This window comes from Athene noctua, chromosome 22, assembly GCF_965140245.1.
Source record: "Athene noctua chromosome 22, bAthNoc1.hap1.1, whole genome shotgun sequence".
Lineage (NCBI taxonomy): Eukaryota > Metazoa > Chordata > Aves > Strigiformes > Strigidae > Athene > Athene noctua.
The window spans coordinates 7212974-7233363 of NC_134058.1; the positions used below are offsets into that span (position 1 = coordinate 7212974).

The 20390-nt window shown below is 40.9% G+C and overlaps 1 protein-coding gene across 2 annotated transcripts in view; it reads left to right on the plus strand.

Annotated features, from left to right (window-relative positions):
* Window positions 1-20390, plus strand: part of CAPZB (capping actin protein of muscle Z-line subunit beta) — a 61630-nt gene that overhangs the window by 30315 nt on the left and 10925 nt on the right. For both annotated transcript variants that reach the window (XM_074924924.1, XM_074924925.1), the window contains exons 4-6: window positions 4036-4149; window positions 17099-17240; window positions 17765-17881. In XM_074924924.1, the coding sequence (XP_074781025.1) occupies window positions 4036-4149; window positions 17099-17240; window positions 17765-17881 (373 nt within the window). The remainder of the gene's footprint in view (window positions 1-4035; window positions 4150-17098; window positions 17241-17764; window positions 17882-20390) is intronic.

Here is a 20390-nt window from a genome sequence, read left to right on the forward strand (position 1 = left end):
TTACATTTTTAGTGCTAACGATTGGAACTGATCTACAGTAAGAATCTAGCTTTGCTTTGTGCAGATTTGCAGTAGTGTTTCACATTCATGTGGCCAGAATGTTTCAAGAAGTCTATTTCAAACTGGAATTCCACAATATATTTTACCTTTTTTTTTTTTTTCCTTTGGCTCAGGCCATCATTGCAGAAGCAGGTAAGCTTATAAAGGATTTTGGATTGATTGGTTTTGATCGCTTTGAGTTGCAGGAAAGGTACTTATCTAAATGGAAAGCATATCTGTAAATGATTTACACAGAGAACGTGCTGTGATTCATTTTGTCCTAGAAATAGGAGGAGACTGATATTGGATGCGGAGTTTGACAGTGCACCTGGATTGTGGCTGAGTGTAAATCTTAAGGAGTTTTTTAAAAATGTAACCTATTGCAGTGGGCCAAGAAGTAAGAAGGTCTTTGAAGTGTTCACTCACGTTCTTTAGGGTACTAGTCTAACACTGAAAGTTTGTTCAAACTTCTGCAAAAGAGCCTGGTGCCTTTTAAAAGCGAGTAGGTCAGATCTATGTTAGCAGCTTACATGCATTTCATCAGTTCTAAATTAGTAGCTAGAGTAGAGTTTTATAGTTTTGCCCTCTGCAAGATGTACTCACGCAGCTGCATCCTCTCTGGCAGATGCAAGAGAAGGGATGAGATCCTGTATTTCTTGTGGGTCTTTCAAGAGATGCTTTCTCACTGAAGTTGTGATATGTTTCTTGCAGTCCCCTCGCATCCTATTTAGGCTGTTGACATGAGCATCTATCACCAGAGGAACAGGAAACTTGAAAAGGCACTTGTTAAACAGAATTGTGACATGCTGCAATAACTAATAACACTTGCTCCCCCTCCAGCCCTCCGTGTTTAATTAGTGCATGTGGTGGCCTTTCTTTAAGGTTAGTTTCGTGCTTGCCTCTGAAATTTGCTCAATCTCTTTCTGAGAAGATGCTTAAATAATTACAAGGAAACAGGACGACAAGCTTTTTCAAATCACTTCAACATTTTCAGGACTTATTAAGTAATGGGGTGTCAGAAAAGCCATTTCATTTGTTTGTATAGAATAGGCATAATGTATTAACTGCTGGCATTAAAGAATGCTGTTCTTCAAGCTTTTGATTCAGGAATTCTGGATTGAAGTGATTCTTCCTTCTGGAATTGATTGGTCTCAGCTCTGTTTTGTGAAGTAAATTCTTTCCTTCAGCACAAAGCAAAAGCCTTTGAAAACCAAGCGATACTAACATGTGCATGTGTTAATCCCATTCTGTGCCTGTGTTCAGACACTGTTATTCATACCTCATAAAATCTGAAGTTGTTACTGGGAAGTGGCTCTTACACTAATTTAATCAATTAGGCCAAAACCTAGGAGGAGTTTACTGTGCTTTTAAAAGCTTTTGATATTTCCACAAAGATTTTTCAGAACCACACACTCGATTAGAAGTCCTAAGAAATACTATTCCCTGCCAGTGACATGCTATATCTCCAATTACTGCACACTTCAAACTAAACACCAGGGTTTTTTTCTTATTGGAGAGGTTGCTAATTGCATTTCTTTTAATACTAATCCAAGGGTTTCAGAGCATTCTGAGGACAACTGAGCCTCATGCTACTTCTGCAGGAAAGGTGGAGTTAGGTAGTCAGACTTTCTTACTGGGAATCAAATTTTATAGTGTTTTTTTGAGTGGCTTTACAATTTGACTGGGAATTAGCTTTGGAAAAAAAAGCTGCTATGGGATGTTTGGCCATTGAAGTGATAACTCCACCAGTTCCATGGGGCAGCATGCAGGGAAATGAATATCCTAATGCTTATCCCAACACAGTTTACTCCTTCCCTGTATTTAGACAGACTTGACTTTCTCCATGTTGAACGTAGTTCAGACCAGAAGGTGGGTTTTTTTGGAGTCTCTCTTGGATCTTCATAAGTAGGTGATTTTCATTTTCTTCCTCTTATTGCACTGCTGGTTGTGGGAGCAGCCTTTTGAGTGCACAGTCTCGCTGGCACTTCTGCAAGTGCTCTTCTAATAACAAAGGTTTGTGGAGGATATCAAACAGCCGTGGAATCCACATTGTGAAGGCAGAGCTTTTATTAATATTTTTTTTTTATACAAGACTTCAAGGTCCTTGAGTTTGTCCATACATTTCCACTCTTAAGTACGTTTGATCATTCTCTTAAATGGAATCCTTATGGGGGATTTGGTGCAAACAACACAGAAACCTGTTAGCTGAAACAAAAAACATTCTCTTTTAGGGAAATTAGAGGTCTGACTTTTGAAATTTAAGTGCTTGTCTGTCTGTCTTTCTTCAAATAACCTCCATTTAAGGTTTTTAATGTGTTGTGAGTACTCTTCCACAAAAAGAAAAAAGTATGGGGTTGTGTTACGAGGTATTTTTTTAGGTGAATTTGCTGCTGACTCCAACTGTAATGGGTTGAAAATGCCACAATCTGCTAGCTAGAAGAATCTATGTTACTAGGCTTCCCTTATATCCCGTTCCTGCAGCCTGCAAAGACATCTAATGTTTATAATTGAAGTATCCTGACTGTGGCTTCTGCATGGCTTCTCTGCTGGCTGATTACCTCATACAAGATGGAGAAGCACAGTGCTCTGAATCTGCAGAAAACAGTAGAATTTTTTTGGATTCTGCTTTTTAAAATTGAGTAGAGGGAAAAAAAAGTAAACTCATCATAATGAATGCAGCTGCTAAGGTAGCAGTACAGTTCTGTGTTGTCTGGTGTATGAACCCTGGCTTTGCCTTTGCAGACTTCACAATAGCAAGGTCAGTGCTGTGTCTGCCTGAAGTCCTTCTGGTGTCATCCACATCTGTGTGTACTGCCTGAAGGGTGTAGGGGTGCCATTTGGGAATCCTCCAGATAGCACCAGTGGTGATTTGTTTTGTGCGAATCTTTTCGAGATTTCAGAGAGTTGTTAGGAAAGGAGCACTACTGTAGCTGTTGACTTTTCTCCAAAGCGACCGAGTTTTATGCAACTGTTTTAAAATGAGAACCACCACCTGAAAAACATTGCTCTGGGTGGATGTGACATAATGATTTAGCTTTTCCTGGTGTCTCACCTTTGGAGTCAGATGTAGTTTTGTGAAAGCGCAAAGCCAGAGTGAAGCAGAGCCTGTTCTTTGTGCTTTGCATTAAACAGATGTCAAAACTAGATGCCTTTCTGAGAAATGAATAACAAATGGCTACTGAGGAAAAAGCCCTTACGTATGGACTGCATTAAGACCTAGTGTTAGTAGGCTGGAGTATTTTGAAAATTGAGTAGGTAGAGGGTAGAGGTACCTTTCTTTAAACTAGCAGTGATGTATGTAGGTTGGTTATTCACAGGGGAAATGAAAAGGAGAATGCAGGTTTACAGAATGGGGGTTATAAAAGTCCCAAGCAGATGGACAAAGGGTTCCATTAATCTTTTAATACCAAATCTTTCATTATGAGCACAAAATCTCTTCCCCACCTGCAGAAATCATAATAAAACCTGCAACTTTACAAACCCGGTTAAATCCTTCGAACTGTATAAATGTTTTCCTAATGTTATACTAAAAGCAGAGTTTTATTTCAAAGCAAAATAGTAGAGGAGAATTTGGAGCTTAATTGTAGACAGCAGTGTGTGGCTCAAATACTGTCAGATCCCAAATACACTACACAGTCTATTTGTATTTGCATGAAAATTAAATGTCTAAAGTACAACAGCTGAGGCCTCATTTTTTTTTTAATATTTAAGAAGGAATAGATTCAAACCCAAACATGATTATTTATATAGTAGAAACTTGAAAAGGGAGGATGTGCCTCAGGTACACTGTGAACTTCGAGGGCTCAGTGTCCCTCTTTTGTCAGTGTTTGGAATGGCTGTTGAGGGTGGAATTCTTGCAGATAGATGGCTCTTGGTGCCTTTTGTTTTTCTGGAAGTTTGGCATCTGTGGATAAGGTCAGACCCACCAGTCTCCAACCTTTCTGAGTTTGTCTCAGTTGTCTAACTGTGTCCCTGTTTTCCTTGTCTCTCTGGCAGATCACCATGGAGTAACAAATACGATCCTCCCCTGGAAGACGGTGCCATGCCATCTGCTCGCCTGCGCAAGCTGGAGGTGGAAGCCAACAATGCCTTTGACCAGTACAGAGACTTGTATGTCAGTTGTACAGAGCCCTCTGCTTTCTTTGTTTCCTTCAGCAGGCGTGCAATGCACACAATGAGTCTAAAATGTGGTCACTAGCTGCCTCTGAGAGTGGCATACCAATGTGTAGCGGAGGAAGAAGGGTAGGCAGCTGCTGATCTGCTCTTGGGAAGTGTGTCTGCTGTGATTTCACCATACGAAAACATGATCAGATTTGTCAGCTGATGCTAAAGGCAGATGCTGAGGTGCTTTCCTGCCTCCGTCTCCCCTTTAACAGATTAATGGCGTCTTTGTCCTGAAATGACCTGTGTTCTCTTTGATCTTGACTAAGTTCAGTCTTAAACCATCTGCTTTTTCCGTTCCCTCAAGACTGTACTCTCGCAAAATATCTATATATATAGCGGCAACTTTCACATCTTGCAGTGAAATGCCAGGCAGTACTGTACTGAAATGCAGCAGTTGTATGGGGATTAGTGGACTTCTGCTGCAAGGGCTATTCTCTGCTCGTTTTAGGCCCTGTCTTGTTTGAGGTGTAAAGCAAAGGAATTAATAGAGCATGTGTAAGAGAAATGTAGATGAGGGTAACTTGTCCGTTGAATGGTTTTTCTAAAAGGTGGGACTGCACTCATCTTGCATTGCGGTCACATCCGAGGTCTGGACATGTGATCAGGTTTAGCTGTTATCTTTGTAGACTGTGGTCTCCTTAAGCAGTGATGAGATGGAAATAAGTAATTTTGAATCTAACAAGTGTGTGATGCAAAGCAAAACTGACTTACTGTTTTGTCCAGTAATGGGGTGCTTGCTTATTGGAGATGCCTAATGACCCTGAAAAAGGTGACAAACTTAACTGCATCTTCATGTTGCCTAAAAATGGAGATAAAGCACATCCTTAGATGCAGTTCATCATGTCTCACTGTATTATTACAGTGCTAACAAAAGCAGGTTAAAAGGTACTTTTCTTGCTTGATTTTCTACCATTTTAAGATGTGGCTTGATGTAAATGTAGCCTGTCCAACTGTGTAATCTTCACACTTTCATTACAGGTAACAAACTTTTACTTAGTTTCATGCATTATTTTCATAGGTATCCAACTTCTCTTGTAAGTAACAATTGTTATTGGTGTCTGAACTTACTGGAAGAAAGGAATTTTGTGTATGCAGCAAAGAGATATGCAGTTACAGACCAGGACTGATAGGATTTTAAATACACTAAGATGAAAATGAGTAGGTTTATGGAGCCAAGGTTGTCTGTTTAAATCCTTCTCTGATTAGGTGACTCTGAAGTCACAGCTGGATACAATAACTTCTTTAAAAAGGTTTCATTTGCTGGAAGGAAGGCATGGTACAGGTTACTCTCAGACTTGGGTGAATCTGCTGAACCCTGTTCAACATGTGGTACAACAGTAGTCTTAATATATTATATGGAAGTAAAAGGTGAGATTGTATCAAATTTCATCTTTCAGTTTGTCAGTCCAAGTTTTATAGTCAATACATTGTCAGAGGGGATACGGGAGGGATTTCTCACAAAGGCTTCATTCTCGTGTCATCAGCCAGAAATGACGGAGGCATTATGACTCGTGGTGGAGTCAGGCTAGATAAGCACATCTGTCAGCACAGGATGCTTTGATGCGCGTTACGATCTCAAAAATGTGTCAGAAAAAGAGAAGGGTGGCTTTCGTTTTGCTGAGTGGTGTAAAAATTGTGGCATTTTTGGAAAGAATTTGCAAAGTTAGGGAAACTTAACCTGACCATTTGAAGGGTTCCTCATGCTTAAAATTGGAAATGATTTGTACTTTACCTACAACAGAGATTTGGACAGAAACATGCTTTTGTTCTAGGAGTTGAACTCCGCAGTTTCCTTATTCCTTAAGACAATTGGATTTTGTATTTTGACAGCAGAAGCTTAATTTTTACTTGGAGATTGGAGGGGGTGGGAGGGAAATAAGGTGGGGGTAACAAGTGCCAGCTTTTCACACTGCTGCTTGCTGGTCTTGCCAACATATCAGGTTGGGAATGACTGTAACAATTACCCGTGTAACAGCTGCTGAAGCCATGTGGGAGTCTGAAGTGTGGGGAAGGTTGTAGCGGGAACAAGATGGCAATTGCAGTGATGTAATTTCCATGGTCTGTAGGAGCTGGAAACTAATCCTGTGCACCCACTGCAAAGCCAGAAGTAGGCCTGAGCCGTGTGATGTCTGTTAAAGGTGTCACTGGCCTTCTGGTTTGGCAACTTGCGGTTCTGGGAAAGGAGCTCACGATGCTTCGGTTCCAGGACAGAGTTATCAGTGTTGTTTAAAATTCCAGAGCTAGTGACATCAGAGGTTTTCCAGCATTGTGAAATATTTTGGGCTTGTTTGAAAGCGTTGGTGTATTAATCAGAAAAATAAGTAGCAAGCTGGCAGCCTTCGGTATTGTCTTTTGTGGAAATTATGGTTTCTGTTACAGGGGGACATTTATAACAGGTCCACCTTCCAGTAACAGCGTTCATTGGGTAGGCAGTGTGCAAAAAAACCTGTCTTGAGTTGACATGCAGAGACTTTTATTGTCTCTATTTACTCTGATGGGGTTGTCTGTCCAAACAGACTCTTCGTAGGTGACACCAAGCTAATCAGTATTTCACATTACAAACCCTTTTAATAAAAACCCTCAAGTTTAAGTGCGGTGGCTGTTGTGCTGTTAGACTTTCAGCTTGCACCGTGGACTAAGAGGATGAAAATGGTGCTAAGAGAGAAGCCTCAGATCTGACGCATCAGGCTCTCATACAACAGTCCCTTAAGAGGCGGCTCTGTCCTGCTCTCTATGGGGTAGAGAATGTTTTTGAACTACACCTCTAACCACAGTTATGCTGTGTTTTATGGTAGAGAGGTAACAGTTAATACAAAAATAATCTTATGTAAGCAGTCATTCACAGAGAACACCAGGCTCCAGTGTGCTTGAATTTCCTGGGCTGTTAGGCATTTTATTCCTGTAATGAGGGTTTCTGCTAGGTTTTTCAAAGCAGTTTGTGGCTTTGTTTCCAGCCTTGCTGGGCTAAAGAGCTGGATCTTGTGCCTGTGGTCATCCAGCCAGTATGGATTGCAACACCGAGAGGTGTTGCTCTGCGTGGTGCTCGCTACACTCCCCAGCTTTAAAATACATCTTACACTGGTCATTCCAGCAGGGAGCGGAAGAGGAAGATGTTTCCTTTCTGTAGAAAAATAAGTACGGTTGAGAACATGTGCTGTTCCCACTCTGCTCTCAGCATATGGTCCAAGCTTCCTCTGGTTCCTCTCCCGTTTTACCTTTTACGCCCAGCGATAATATCTCGGAGTTCATCTCAGGTGTCTCCCAAGACTTCAGATAGTTTCAGTTCTTCCTTGTGTCAGCCCCATTTGGCCCACATACTATTCCTTTTTAGATTTCTGTTTTAATCAGGTGTGGTAAGTATCCACCTACATTTCGTGAGTCATTGGCATGTATTTGCCATTTCCCAAGGGTTGGCACCTGCTAGCGTGGGTGTCTTGAGGGAAACAGCCTGTTAGGCATTTGTTAACAATTTGTGTGAGATAAGCCATTTGGATTTGCTCGCTAGTCTTAAATTTTAGTTTTGTCCCCAAAAGCTTCTTGGCCAGCACGCTGAGTGACTGTAATGTGAAAGTAAGTTTGGAGAAGTCTTGTAGTATTGCATGCAATTGTTTCAGATCATGAAAGCTTGAGAAAAACAGCTTTGCTGAATCTTCAGTGCTTCTCAAGCAGTGCTGAGTTGTTCCCTGTAAGTGTTTTAATGCAAACTACCTTTAACTAACTCTGGGGTTGCCCACCTTTTATTTCTGGAGGCATGTTCATGTCTCTTTGGGTCAAAGAGGAATTATGCTAGGTTTTACTTCCCTCTCTATTATATATGTTAAACAACAAGCATATTTCTTGGTTATCTGTTTTACCAAAATGCATGTCACTTTCCAAAAAACAACTGTTTAATTTTGATCTCCTGCTGCCAGGTTTAACTCAGACACTGCCTGAAGCTAATGCCCTGGTATGTTTTTGTTCAGTAGGTTATTATTCCCAGATGGAAGTCTTAATATCTTACACCGTTCAGTTAAAGCCTTGGCTCTCCACTTCCAATATCGTGAAGATAATTTCTTCAAACACATGGTTGTAATTTATTGCCCTTTGCTTGACGTGTGTGTGCGATTGATTGAAATCAAAGCATAATGAGGACCAGGGCATCTGGTTAAATCTATCTATTTTAGATTCTGTGTTCCGTTGTTTTGGGTTGGAGATAATCAGTGCTTTAATTAAGTAATCTAATCGTTCTTTGTTGTCTGGAAGAAATCATTTCTGAAGTGATTAAATAGACCTCCCTGGGGAAGGATGCCGTTGATCTGAATATTTCTACAAACAAGATGAGTTTTGGCAACTTTGGACCAGTTTAGTACACTGATATACATTTAGAAAGCCCTTCCTTACTTTGTTTCTTGGGTTAAGTTGGATTTATGGGTGCTTTTGATTTTTAATACCTTAAAAAAAAAATTGCTCATCTTAATCATTCTGCTCCTGAAAATGTTTTTATTGATTAAGGTTTTGAGTTCCCTCAACAGAATAAGCAGTGAGGCCTTTTGAACTTCTGCTTCTATCTGTGTTTTGATGTTGATCCATTTTCAATTTGTTATATTAGAGCTCTGGACAAGGAATTCGGTAGGAGCGGAAGGAGGTCTAGGAGAGGATTGACCTCTAAAATGTCTTTATTGTGTGTAATCCTTTTATTATTGAATTTTGGATTGGAATCCAGACCAAAATGGAGTTAGTCACTCGAATTTTTGATGGTGTTAGCAGTGCTGAGGATGGCACTGCTGGCAGCAAAGCATTTGCAGTACTCTTCACAGCATAGATAGTACCTGAACTGAACATCCATCACCTTTCTCCGTCCAGCTCGATGATGAGAGGCTCCAGGGATCTCCTGAATGCGTGTGCTTTCAGGAATATGTAGATCCAGGAGCCTTTTGCTAGAGAGCTTGAAGGGGCTTCTGGTCAGGTGCGGTAGCAAAGTCCCACTGGCAGACAAGCTTACCCTTTAATTTTTAGAGTGCTCAGGGCTGACTTTTTTTTTTTATTATTATTATTAGTGTATTTAATCTCACTGAACAGCCTTGATTTGCTGAATTTTAGGGATGTCTCATTCTGCCTCTGTGGCTGATCGCTGTTGAACTCTGCTGCCATTGTCTCTACTACCAAGTACGTTCAAATGTTGTAAGCTGCTGGATAGCTTTGTCCTTTCAGCTGTTTTTTACCTTTTTTCTTAGTTTATTTTAAATTGTGTGTTTGAGCCACCTCTGATGCTAGCCTTGGCCCACTTGTCTTGGTAAGATGGTAAACCTCTGAGTGCTGCCCTTAGACTTGAACCCTTTCAGAATGATGCAGCAGTTTGTTATCTAATTTCTCCTTCCCTGCTTTTGTATGTCCCTTTACCTGGTCTGACAGACCATGAGATCCTCTGCGTGGAGTTTGTTCCTCTCCAGTTTTGAAAATACTTTTCACTTCTAGCAAGGTTTCTAGCAATTGCTGTATTTATCGGTTTGACCAAATTTGATTGATTCTATGCCTGGAACAGCGCCGATTCCCCCAAGTAAATAAAAGGGGAGCACCAGATGTAAGAGGCGTAATTGGTGTTTTTGGTTTGAGCACAGCTTGCCAGTGCTCATGCCCGTAGGTGTGCATGGGGCAGCAGTCGCTGAGCTTCGATTCCTGCAGCCCGCAGTGCAATTTCAACTCACAAAGTGATTAGGCAGCTGTGAGCTCTTTATATAAGCGTTCTGTCTGTGTTTAGATGTAAACCTAGTTTGCCTAAACTAAAAACCCAGGGGAAGCTTTGAAGTGACTTTATTGCCATTAGCTCACTGTTCCTCATTAATGGTTACTAGCCCTTTGTGATGGCTTTCTCTTGGGCATGATAGTTACTGTGGTTTTCACAGCAAGGGCCCTGCAGATTGAATCCAGATGCATTTGTTATGCATCCTAGCACTAAGGAAACCTGACTTTCCATCTCACTGCTGGCTGGGGTTTTGCACAATAGGGTGTGACATCAGGATTATGTCATCTGTGAGATTCTTGCCTCCGGGTTAGACTGATAAGTACAAGATGAAGCCTCACAAGACAGACCTAAACTGCTAAGATGCTCGCTGCTTTAATGTTTGTGTGCTTTTAAAATTACAACCATGATGTTTTCCCAAGGAAATTGTTCAGATGTAAGAGTAAACCGAGCAGTGTTGGGGTCCCTTCCTTAACTCGCCCATGGGCGGCTCAAATCAGAATCAGTATTGAAGTTGTTGATATATATTACACAGATTAGAGCAAATTTAGAGGAAAAAATTGAGTGTACTGTCATGCTGTGAAAACCAGTTGTTTTTAATCTGATTTTTTTTTCTTTGTGTGCTTCATTTTGGAGCAGCTCTGTACAGGCTACATTCTTATCTTCTGAATCTGAGATTTTCAGCAGAGGAGGAGTTTTTCCCTTGGGTTCCCACGGTTCTCTGTGATTACATAAAATCTGAACACTGGAGAGGGAAAGCTTGTATTAGGAGGTCAGCACTGATGATGCAGCACTATCCTCAAACAACACTCTCTGAAGGTTTTAAATCCCTAGTAAGAAATTACTTACATGCTTTCAAAGATGGAGTGAGGCTAAGTTTTAAAATCTCCATTTATTACGATCTGGAATTTGAGAATTGATTATCTTTAATAATGCATGCCTGTGCTTGCAGAAATTTACCTCATGCTTTCACAATGCAGTGTTTTAATGGTGGAAAATTGAAGACAGAGTAACTTAACAAATAATAGCCATCTTGTACCATATCTGAGATATGCCTGTTTGAAGAAAGATGTATGTCACGTGAAATCTGTACTCTGCACAGACTGTGGCAAACTTATTACATGACATGGGAGACTTCTGCTGCTGCCTTTCCCCTCCTACTCATATTTGAATTATAGCTGGCAGAGTCTAAAACGTGTCAGACTGTTGGTGGATGAAGCAGTGGGCTGTCTCTGCAGAGCACGCCGGTCCAACGGATGGGTACGGGTGAAAGATTTGTAAGCAGTCGGCGCTTCCTGGTAGTTAATGAACCGGTTACGTGTTTGGACATGGTACAAAGTGACCCATTGTCTTGCTTATTAGGTGGCTAATGGAACTGTTTCCAGGTGACTTCTCAAAAGGGATTTGGTCATTAGTTTCCATCTGCCAAGGGCGATTGGATGGTAAGGAAAATGTGAGCAATACACATATTATTTTTTTTTTTTTTTTTTTTTTTAATAATGAAAGGTACTAGAAAGCACAAAATGGGAGGTTCTGGGAGATTTATTTTTTTTTTAGCCTTCAGGATCCCATTGTTTGGATAGTGTTTTCCTTCCTTGCAGAGTTCTTGCAGTTCACAACTCTGCTTCTCAGTTTGAGTCATCCCACCGTGGTCCAGATGTGTGCTTTTAAGTACAACTGGCATTGAAGTTACACATACCTAACTACATTGGTATGTTTGCTCGAGGGATTTTTGCACCTGTGTATGCTGGAAAGAATTTCTGTAAAATACCTGTACAAAGTCCACAAGCATACTTTGGGCTGTGTTCATAAACTGTGGTGAAAACAGCTGGTCTGCATACACAAACATTTTACCTGCTTAATTTTAAGTATTTAGGTGACATTCTGAAAGTGTTACACAGTTGTGCTCTTGGGGCCAAAGAAGGAGGGAGAGAGGAATTGTAAGTTATTTGTACTGGTGCCAGTGGGAGAAGTGTTACATCCTGGTTAGTTCCTGGTACCAACCTGTCCTTTTTATTAAAGAACAGGCTCGTGAGCCTCACTACTAGAAAGGTGGATGGAGGACACAGGCAACAAAATTATTTAGTGACAACTCCGATCTCTTGATGTTGTCCTGAAGACTCTTTTTTTTTTTTTCTTCCTTCTCTTGAGCTATGAGGTTGCAGGTGATTTGAATGAACACCTTAGCAATGTTTTGGGTTTGGTGGAGGGCGGGTTGCTGAAACTTGCCACTTCCTTCATATTTCTGTTGCTATTTATGTGCTGGTTTGAAATGACAGGGTGCAGGCCTAGGGGAAGGACTCAGTGAAAATTATGCCAAGTCACTTGCCATTAGTGTCATCTGTTTTAATAATAGTTGAAATGTTTGCTTCCTCACCTAGTCTTTTAGGTAATGTTTTCGGGTTGCTGTTAGACACTGGCTTCTCAGACTGTGACTTTAGTCGTTGTCACTCTTGTAAAAACGTTTCTAGCTGAATGCTTGCTATTTTCCTTTGGGGGAGTTTTTTTAAAAGGTTTCTTGGAAGTCTGTTGATCTAAATAGATGGAGACATTTCCTTTTCCATGCTGAACTTCTGTAGCTGGAAGAAATAGCTATGCAACCTTTAGGGGAAAAAAGAGAAAAATCTATTTTGCTGCTTTTAAATGAGCCAGTTTGAAACACTCTGCAACTCTTTTGAAGGTTTGTGTTGCGTCTGAGGTTCCAGGTACTGGTACTTTGGCAATCAGGGTTTTGTGGCTTAGTGCTGTGAGAGCCAGAAGCCAGAGACACTGGGTGGGTTTTTTGTCTCTGGCTCTCAGTTATACTGGAAAATACACAAGTGTCTTTATGGATGAGTGATTTGGTTCTGAAGTGTAATTGAAAGTCATAGCTTGTTTTTATTGCTGTGTGGTGGAAACTCATTTTGTAAGTATAGGGTCCAGCATTCATTTGCAAGGCTTGTGAGAGGTAGAATGCTATCGGGAAGGTTACGGTGCCTTTTCTGCTCTGTCCTTTAGTGGTAAAACAAAGTGATTAATCTGTTGTCCTTTCTTGAGGTCTGTGGTGGAAGCTGGGGGATTTCCTCCCCTATCACATCCCTCTTCACGTTACGGCTTTGTTCTGGCCACAGTCTCTCCATCTCATGGATACAGCTCGAGTTCCTTAAACAAGTTTCCATCCTGTGTCTCCACCCGCTTAAACTTCAAACACTTCATAAAGCTTTGGATCACTTTTAGCTTAAATATTTTCTTTTATTCTTGCATTTGTAAAGTAGGTCAGTCTTAAGTGTGACATTTTTTGTATAAAACAGCTTTTTCCAGGAGTTCTGTGGTTGATGAGTAATGGATATAAAACTTAAGTGTTTGATCATGACATTAAAACTATAATTGATTTTGAGTGAAATTCTATTCTGGATTTTGTAAAGAGAATGGATGATTACATTGGGCCTTATGCCTTTTAGTCACCTTCCTGGGCAACTTTTTATAAAGCGATTTTACCAGAGATGGAGAACACTGGCTGTCCTCTGAGAGGACAAGGTTATCGTTTGGGCTTGATGATCTTTCAAGGTCCCTTCCAACCCAAACCATTCTGTGATACCATTTGGCAGCATTTTGGTTGTTAATAAAGGGATGTGGCAACCACAAGACTGTGTTTTTCGATTGTTTTATAACAGACTTTTGTCTGTAGGTAAACCCAGAGTACATCCTGGAGACATCCCTGTGCTTAAGCAGGAGTGATTGCTTTGCTTTGAATTGCTGTCCTTTGAAAATGGTTTATCCTTTAGGGACATTTCTGAGGTACCCCAATACAAATTGGAGTTTTCCTCCTACTTCAGACCTCTTGTACATCTCGAAAGCATCTGCTGATTGCTTTGTGCTGGGCCTTGGGTGACGTGGGAGAGGACTCACGGTTCTAGGGAAGGCAGATTGCCTTTCATGATTGCTCTTGTGCAGGAGGATAACGTACCACGAGCAGGGGTATCCAGAACAGGAGATCAAAGTAAATTGTGTTTGATCCAGGAGCTATGTAGTGCTTTCAGAGTGTTGCTGCAGCTACTGTGTGTAACTTTGTGCCTGTGCTTTGCTTTTTGCCCATCCACTTCTTTTAACAGAGAAGATACCGGCTTATGCCTTCTAGGAACCTTTCCCAAGCTGATTACTTCTCCCGCTTGTATTTTAATAAGTGCTACTTTTTAATCTGTGGTGAAGGGGTTTCTTGGAGGTAGTCCAGCCCTCTTGCAGCAAATCTAAGTTCATGAATGCAGATTTAAATTCCTACCAATCCATCTGTCATCCAGTTCTCTATTATGTAGCAGCCAATTAACCTGTAGCACTTCTTTATTTCTCTTGAAGAAAACAGGTTTCAAGGCATGTTCCCCTCTCCAAACATGATTTCCCTGGGTTTATATAGTCTTCAAAAATCCCACTTCAGTGCATTTTAGTTGCTGTATCAGGAAAGGTGAAGTCTAGTGTAGTGATCAGTGATATATATATTTTCTCCCCGTGAAGGAGGAGTGAATTTTTGAAGTGATTATATATTGCTGAAGCACAGAGAAAGCTTTGCCTAATATATATCCCGCCGTGCCTTGGATTCATAACGGTTCAATCGCTGGCATTGTTGTTTGAGTCTCAAGATACTGGATCTGGCTATGGCAAAGCAGCTTTATTGAAATAGCATGTTGGTATTTAAAACAATATTAATACTATATTTGATTCATTAAATATACAAAGGCAAGTTAAAGCGTTTCCATGTGTGCGCTGTTAGTTCTGGCGGGAGGTTCTTCAGATGGTTTTATGTGGTTTCAGACAACATTTTAGCACATTCTTAAAATACCCACAAAAGCCTTTATGTAAAATCTCATAAAGGTGAACCACATAAAAATTATTTTTTTCCTGTTTCATGTCATTAGGATCAAAGTACAGTAGGTAAGAATAAATTTCCAAAAACCTTGTTTCGGTCCCTCTCTTAATTAATGTTTCATGCTCATAGCAAGCCCATAAAGTGGGTAATAGGGAAACTGTCTGTACACACTGTAATATTCTCAGTGGCTGCCAGTTCATTTTGAGTGAAATCACTTATTCTGTATAGGAATTTTTTTTTTTAAGCCAACTTGATTTGGAAATGGACAATAGATTCTGCTCTCTGGCCTTTGATTCAAGCTGCCCTTTTGTCAACAGAAGGGTCACTTAGATTGGAACTGAGGTTCACTGTGGGACTGAAATTCCCATTAACTGCATTAACTAAAATCCATTTGTGAATTCCCCAGGGGATATAAAAAGGGTGTTTGTTGGTTTGTTAGGTTTAAATTGCCTGCTGGACGTCTGGCTTTAGTATGCCTGTGGAGCAAAGGACTTTCTTTTTTTAATGGTATGTTATTGGTGGCTTGACAAATGTCATAGGACGGTGCTGCGTATCTTGGTTACTTAAATGCCCGTACTAAGCTTGGTGATGAGTAGCAGTAGTCACCCATTAAAAATAAAATGATGTGGTGAGTTAATATGAAGCCATATACCCCTCCTGGGGTCAGCGTTGTTTTTGGATGCGTGCAATTAAAAAGAATTGGGGCTGTTTTGGTGACTCTGCTTTCTTGAAACAACATACTGGACTGATCTGTAAATGCAGAGAATATGTTGAAAGTTAACCTGTGTTATTTGCCTTAACTTCCCCTTTTCTCCTGACTTGTAGAATGGATGGGTTAGTGCTCTTGAATCTACAATACTTCAAGCTAATACCTGAAGTCCAAAATGCACATTAAATCAAATCTTAAGTGCCATTAACAACTGTTAGGCTCATGTTTAGAAAGGAGGGGTATGAAGGTGGGAGGGTTCAACAAGTTTTTCATGTTGGCGATGAATGATACTTTCCTTTCTTGCAGAAGAGGAGAAGCATGCAGTCACTTGCAGATCTGTGTGGTTGACTTCCTCATGATAGTAAGAGGCAGTAACATTGAATGGTTTAATCTGTGTGACTCTCTCCCAGTTTAACTGCTGGGAACTGTCAGTCATAGCAGCTCCTCATGCCTTTGGATGATGAGCTTTTGTTCCCCTCCAGACAGGTGGTTTGTCTGCTTTATGTATGTACTTGCAGAATGGCAGTAGATGCTTAGAAGAGAGTAGAAATGCCTGACTACTAAAACGTCTTGTCATTGATCTTCTGGCTCAGCTGAAGCTGCCTCCTCTCCTTTCCTGAGTTCTTCACAGGAGATGGTGATGCTGGGCAGCATGAGTTCATTGCTGAGATCTAAGTTGTGTGCCATGAAAGAGTATTCCTTTTTGCTCGATTCTCCTTATGCCTGTTTGGTAACTTGAGAATGGAAACAGTTGGTAAAATGCTGTGGGTTAGAGTTTTGGTTTTCTAGAAGCCAAAATTGGTTCTTGTGCATCTTGCTTCCTACAGTGTTGGGTTGTTTACCATTATTTTTAAGTGCATCCTCCATCTGGCACATAAGGAGCCTGGAATTAGTGTTATAAAGGAGTGGGGTTCTGCAGATGTCATTGCTTTGTTAGTTTTCCAAGAGCGTACTGTTTGCTACCAGAAACCTGGGATTTAGGTAGTCTAACTTGCTTTCCGTTGTATACCGTACTGAAGCTGGAATAACATGTAAACCTCACCAGCATCCCTTCATGTCTAAGAACCTTGGTTTCAGTTCAACTCTGTTTGCCATAAATCAGTAAGTCAGCTTCACACAAACTTTTGAGACAGCAGCATAAAAGCTACTTACTTGCTCCCTTTTGTCTTAATTAGCGGACTTTGTTGTAAAGAACTTCCAGACTTTCCCAATAGTGAGAGAAGAGGAGAAAGAAGAAAAAAAAAAAAAAAAAAGACCAAACTGTAAAATAAAGCCTTACTCTTGGCCTACTTTGTAGCTTGTGCTTTTACCAGCTGTTATAGTTAATTGGAATCAGAGGAATTGTTTGCTCAAGTACTGTAGAAATCTGTAGCTAGCTCTGTTTCTCACTAGACTTTTATTCTCCTTTGGAGAAACATACAGTTTTTTGTAATTAAAGTCTCTGTATTATAAAATGATTTAAACTGCTGTGTTTCTAGGTATATAACTGGTGAGAGTGTGCTACCTTGGAAAAAAAAAAATCTGTACTAGGATGTAGAGATTCTGCTTATTTAAGATTATTATTGATATCTGACGCTGGCTTGGATCCTGCTTACTCTTAACATGCCTATTGGATTGCATCCTGCAGGTATTTTGAAGGTGGAGTCTCCTCTGTCTACCTCTGGGATCTGGATCATGGTTTTGCCGGGGTGATCCTCATTAAGAAAGCTGGAGACGGATCAAAGAAGATTAAGGGATGCTGGGATTCCATCCACGTGGTGGAGGTTCAGGTACAGCCTCTGGGGCAGCTGATATACCTAAGTGAAAACAAAACCCAGTTAATTCCAGACAATTAACGAGCACAGGTGTTCCACTGAACAATGCAATATTGTGTTAGGGGCTGTAAACTTCTTTCCCCTGTTAATTTTTGAAAATTCCCTGAAGCAATTTGGATAGAGATAAGTCAGGGCTGTAATCAAAAAGAATCCCAGAAGAATTGAAAGTATGCTACTTTCTGTGCATGTGATCCTGAGATTATGTTTTTTTTAACATAAAGGTCTACAGATAAATATCACTAATTAGGTAATAAAAACAAGGTAATAGGAGGTTAAATTGCTCTAACTAGATTTGCTTTGGAAAATTAGGGGAATGTGCACACTTACAATTGTTTTTAAGAAACAGACTCTGCTATGTGAGTGGAGTTAGACATATCTGTCCTGTTGCTTGTGGGGTCTTCTGGGCCAGCCACTATTTAGCTTTTGGAGGGATTTTAACCTTTTGTCTCTATCCCTTTTTGTTATCCTTCCACTTCTAGGAGAAATCCAGTGGTCGTACTGCTCATTACAAGCTGACCTCCACAGTGATGCTGTGGCTGCAGACTAATAAAACCGGTTCTGGTACCATGAACCTTGGAGGGAGCCTTACCAGACAGGTACGTCTGTATATTGGCACGAGCATATGCTGCAGACCCAAGGCACGCCTTTCCTTATTTATATACCCAGTAGCCCCAGTCAGGCACAAAAAGTTGATTTTTGTGAGGTGTTGTATAAACATCTATTCTCCTGCTGCGTGTGCAGCCCAGTGAAACAGTTAATGCATAAGTGTGTAATTACCAGGAAGCCCCTTGAACTTTGCTTGGTGGCAGTATAGCTTTCTGTTAAAAATACAAAACATTCAGTAGGAGTTTAGACTTGTTTTTTAAGTCTTAGTTTGTCTTTTGGTATTCCTAAATTTTTATACTACCATATGTGTTACTCGGAGGCATATTTTTATCCATAAGATTTGCCCACTTTCTTACTGGAAGATTCCAATAAGATTATAAAAATACAAGATGACTTCTTTTGTTACATTTCTCTTTTAAAAGCCAGCTAGGCCACTGCAAATGAACCTGTATTTTGCATCGACTATAGGATTCTTCTGTTCTTAAAGATGTTGGTTGTCTTTTAGTATTCACCTCCTGCAGTACCAAGACGCTGATTTTTAAAACATCTCTTGGAAAAAACACCTCTCTTCTAAACATTTGGGGGTTTTGTGCCAGTGTTAATTACTTTGACTTCCTCTTGAGAGCGCCATTTCCCACCAAGGTGCCAGACTGACTGTTGGGGCAGTGCTGCTGTCTAAGTCGCTCTGACAGGCAGGATCTGCTGGACTTGACTTCACTGGGTGAAGGTGCTTCTGCCCCAGCCACCTGCCAAAGGTTGCTGTCTCCCTGCTTCATGCTGCTGCTGAACTGCAGTTGCTAAAGATCCGGACTGTGGAAATCAGTGACTCGAGCAGAGTAATAAACTCTGGAGGACAGGAGGCATATTGTGTGGTCATGAGTGACTAGAGAGATTGGCAGTAGCTAAAACTCCTTTGTGAGACTTCCCAGGGCCGACTGTTGCTTTCGATACAAAGGACAATGCTGACTCTGTTAAACAGTTCATGTTTTCGTACAGGTTTGAGCCAGGCGAAGGAAAGAAGGATCTGTGATTGCAGAGAGGAACTGAAATTGTGTTAGCATTGCAGTCGCAGGAGCTTGCCCTAGACCTAGGTGATTTTTTTCTTTCCACATTGTTGATTTACAGAAGAAGCTGATGGAAAAGTGTGTGTGTGTGTGTGTGGGGAAAGTCATCTGGAGACAGTTTTGAGCATTGCGTACTCTTAAAATGTTTGCAGTAATTACACCCGAGTTATGGTGACCCGGACAAATATTTAATCACAGGCCTTCCTAATACTTTAAATCATAGCTGTGAAGTGGAGGCCAAGGGCTTGACTCTGGCCGTGGCCTTATGGTGTGTGAGAGCTGTGCCAAGGAAAACAAGAGTCTGTTGAGAATGGGTGTCCTCAGTACACCTTGGCCTGAACTGCTAGGCCTTGTTTAGTTTGACTTTCACTCTCTAAGCTTTAGTGGGGAGATTCATGCTTCTGTCATCATTTTAACAGCAGATCATTTAATTCATATGTGATGCATTAAAGCAGGGGCCTGCTTCCAATGTAACTAACCATAAAAAAGCCACTGGGGTAATGATGCACTGCTTCTGCACAAACAATGGAAACTCGAGGTTCAGAATTTAGCTTTGGGCCGGAGATTTTCTCTTTGCCGTAGCAGGCTTAATGGGACAGGCTTCGTCAGAATCCACGGCAGAAAACTTAAATCTCCATGCTGCCTTGAGGTATGCTATGTGAGGAGAAGCTGTTTGTCCTGAGCCACTTATTTGGCTGTAGCTAGACTAAACTCTTTGAGTGCAAGGCTTTTACTTTGCTGTAAATCCTGTTTGCCACATCACCTAAGGACAGCAGGTTTTATTTTTACTTTTTGGAAGGCTTTTTAGACAATCTGCAGCAAACTTAGGCACTGAAAGTAGGTTTTAGTTATCTCTCAAAGGGTATGTTATACCTTGACACTATGGGTAAGCTGATGTCCTAACCATAATTTTGAAATAATTTTGTCCACGATAAATAGTACATGGTTTTGGTCAACTCAGTATTTAAGCTACTTGACCACCTTTGATCCCAAAATGTGAATAGCAGATGTCCTTGTGTTTCAGTGGAAGCTTTTGAAGTGTTCACAAGCTTTGTAATATCCTGGCTTATAAACTGATGGCAGAGAGAACCTTTCAGTGCTTTGAAAGGGAAGTCTGTTGAGAGCCATTACTTTGAAACCAGTTTTGCCTCGTAGCTGCAAATCGGGTATTTTTTAAGTGATGACTGGAATGATTAACTTGGTGGTCAGGAGCAGGCGCAAAGGAACAGCTCATGTAATGCCTCCGAATTCACCACCTCTGGCAGCCACCGAGAGCTGGGCATGTCTCGCATGGAAATGCTATGGGGGAGCATTTGCAACTTCATATGGAAACACTTGCTCAGTAATTCCCCTTCCTAATGTCTGCAGATTACACTCGGTGCAAGTAATCAAGCAATCCTATTTGTTCTTCTGTGAATGGACAGCATGGTACAGC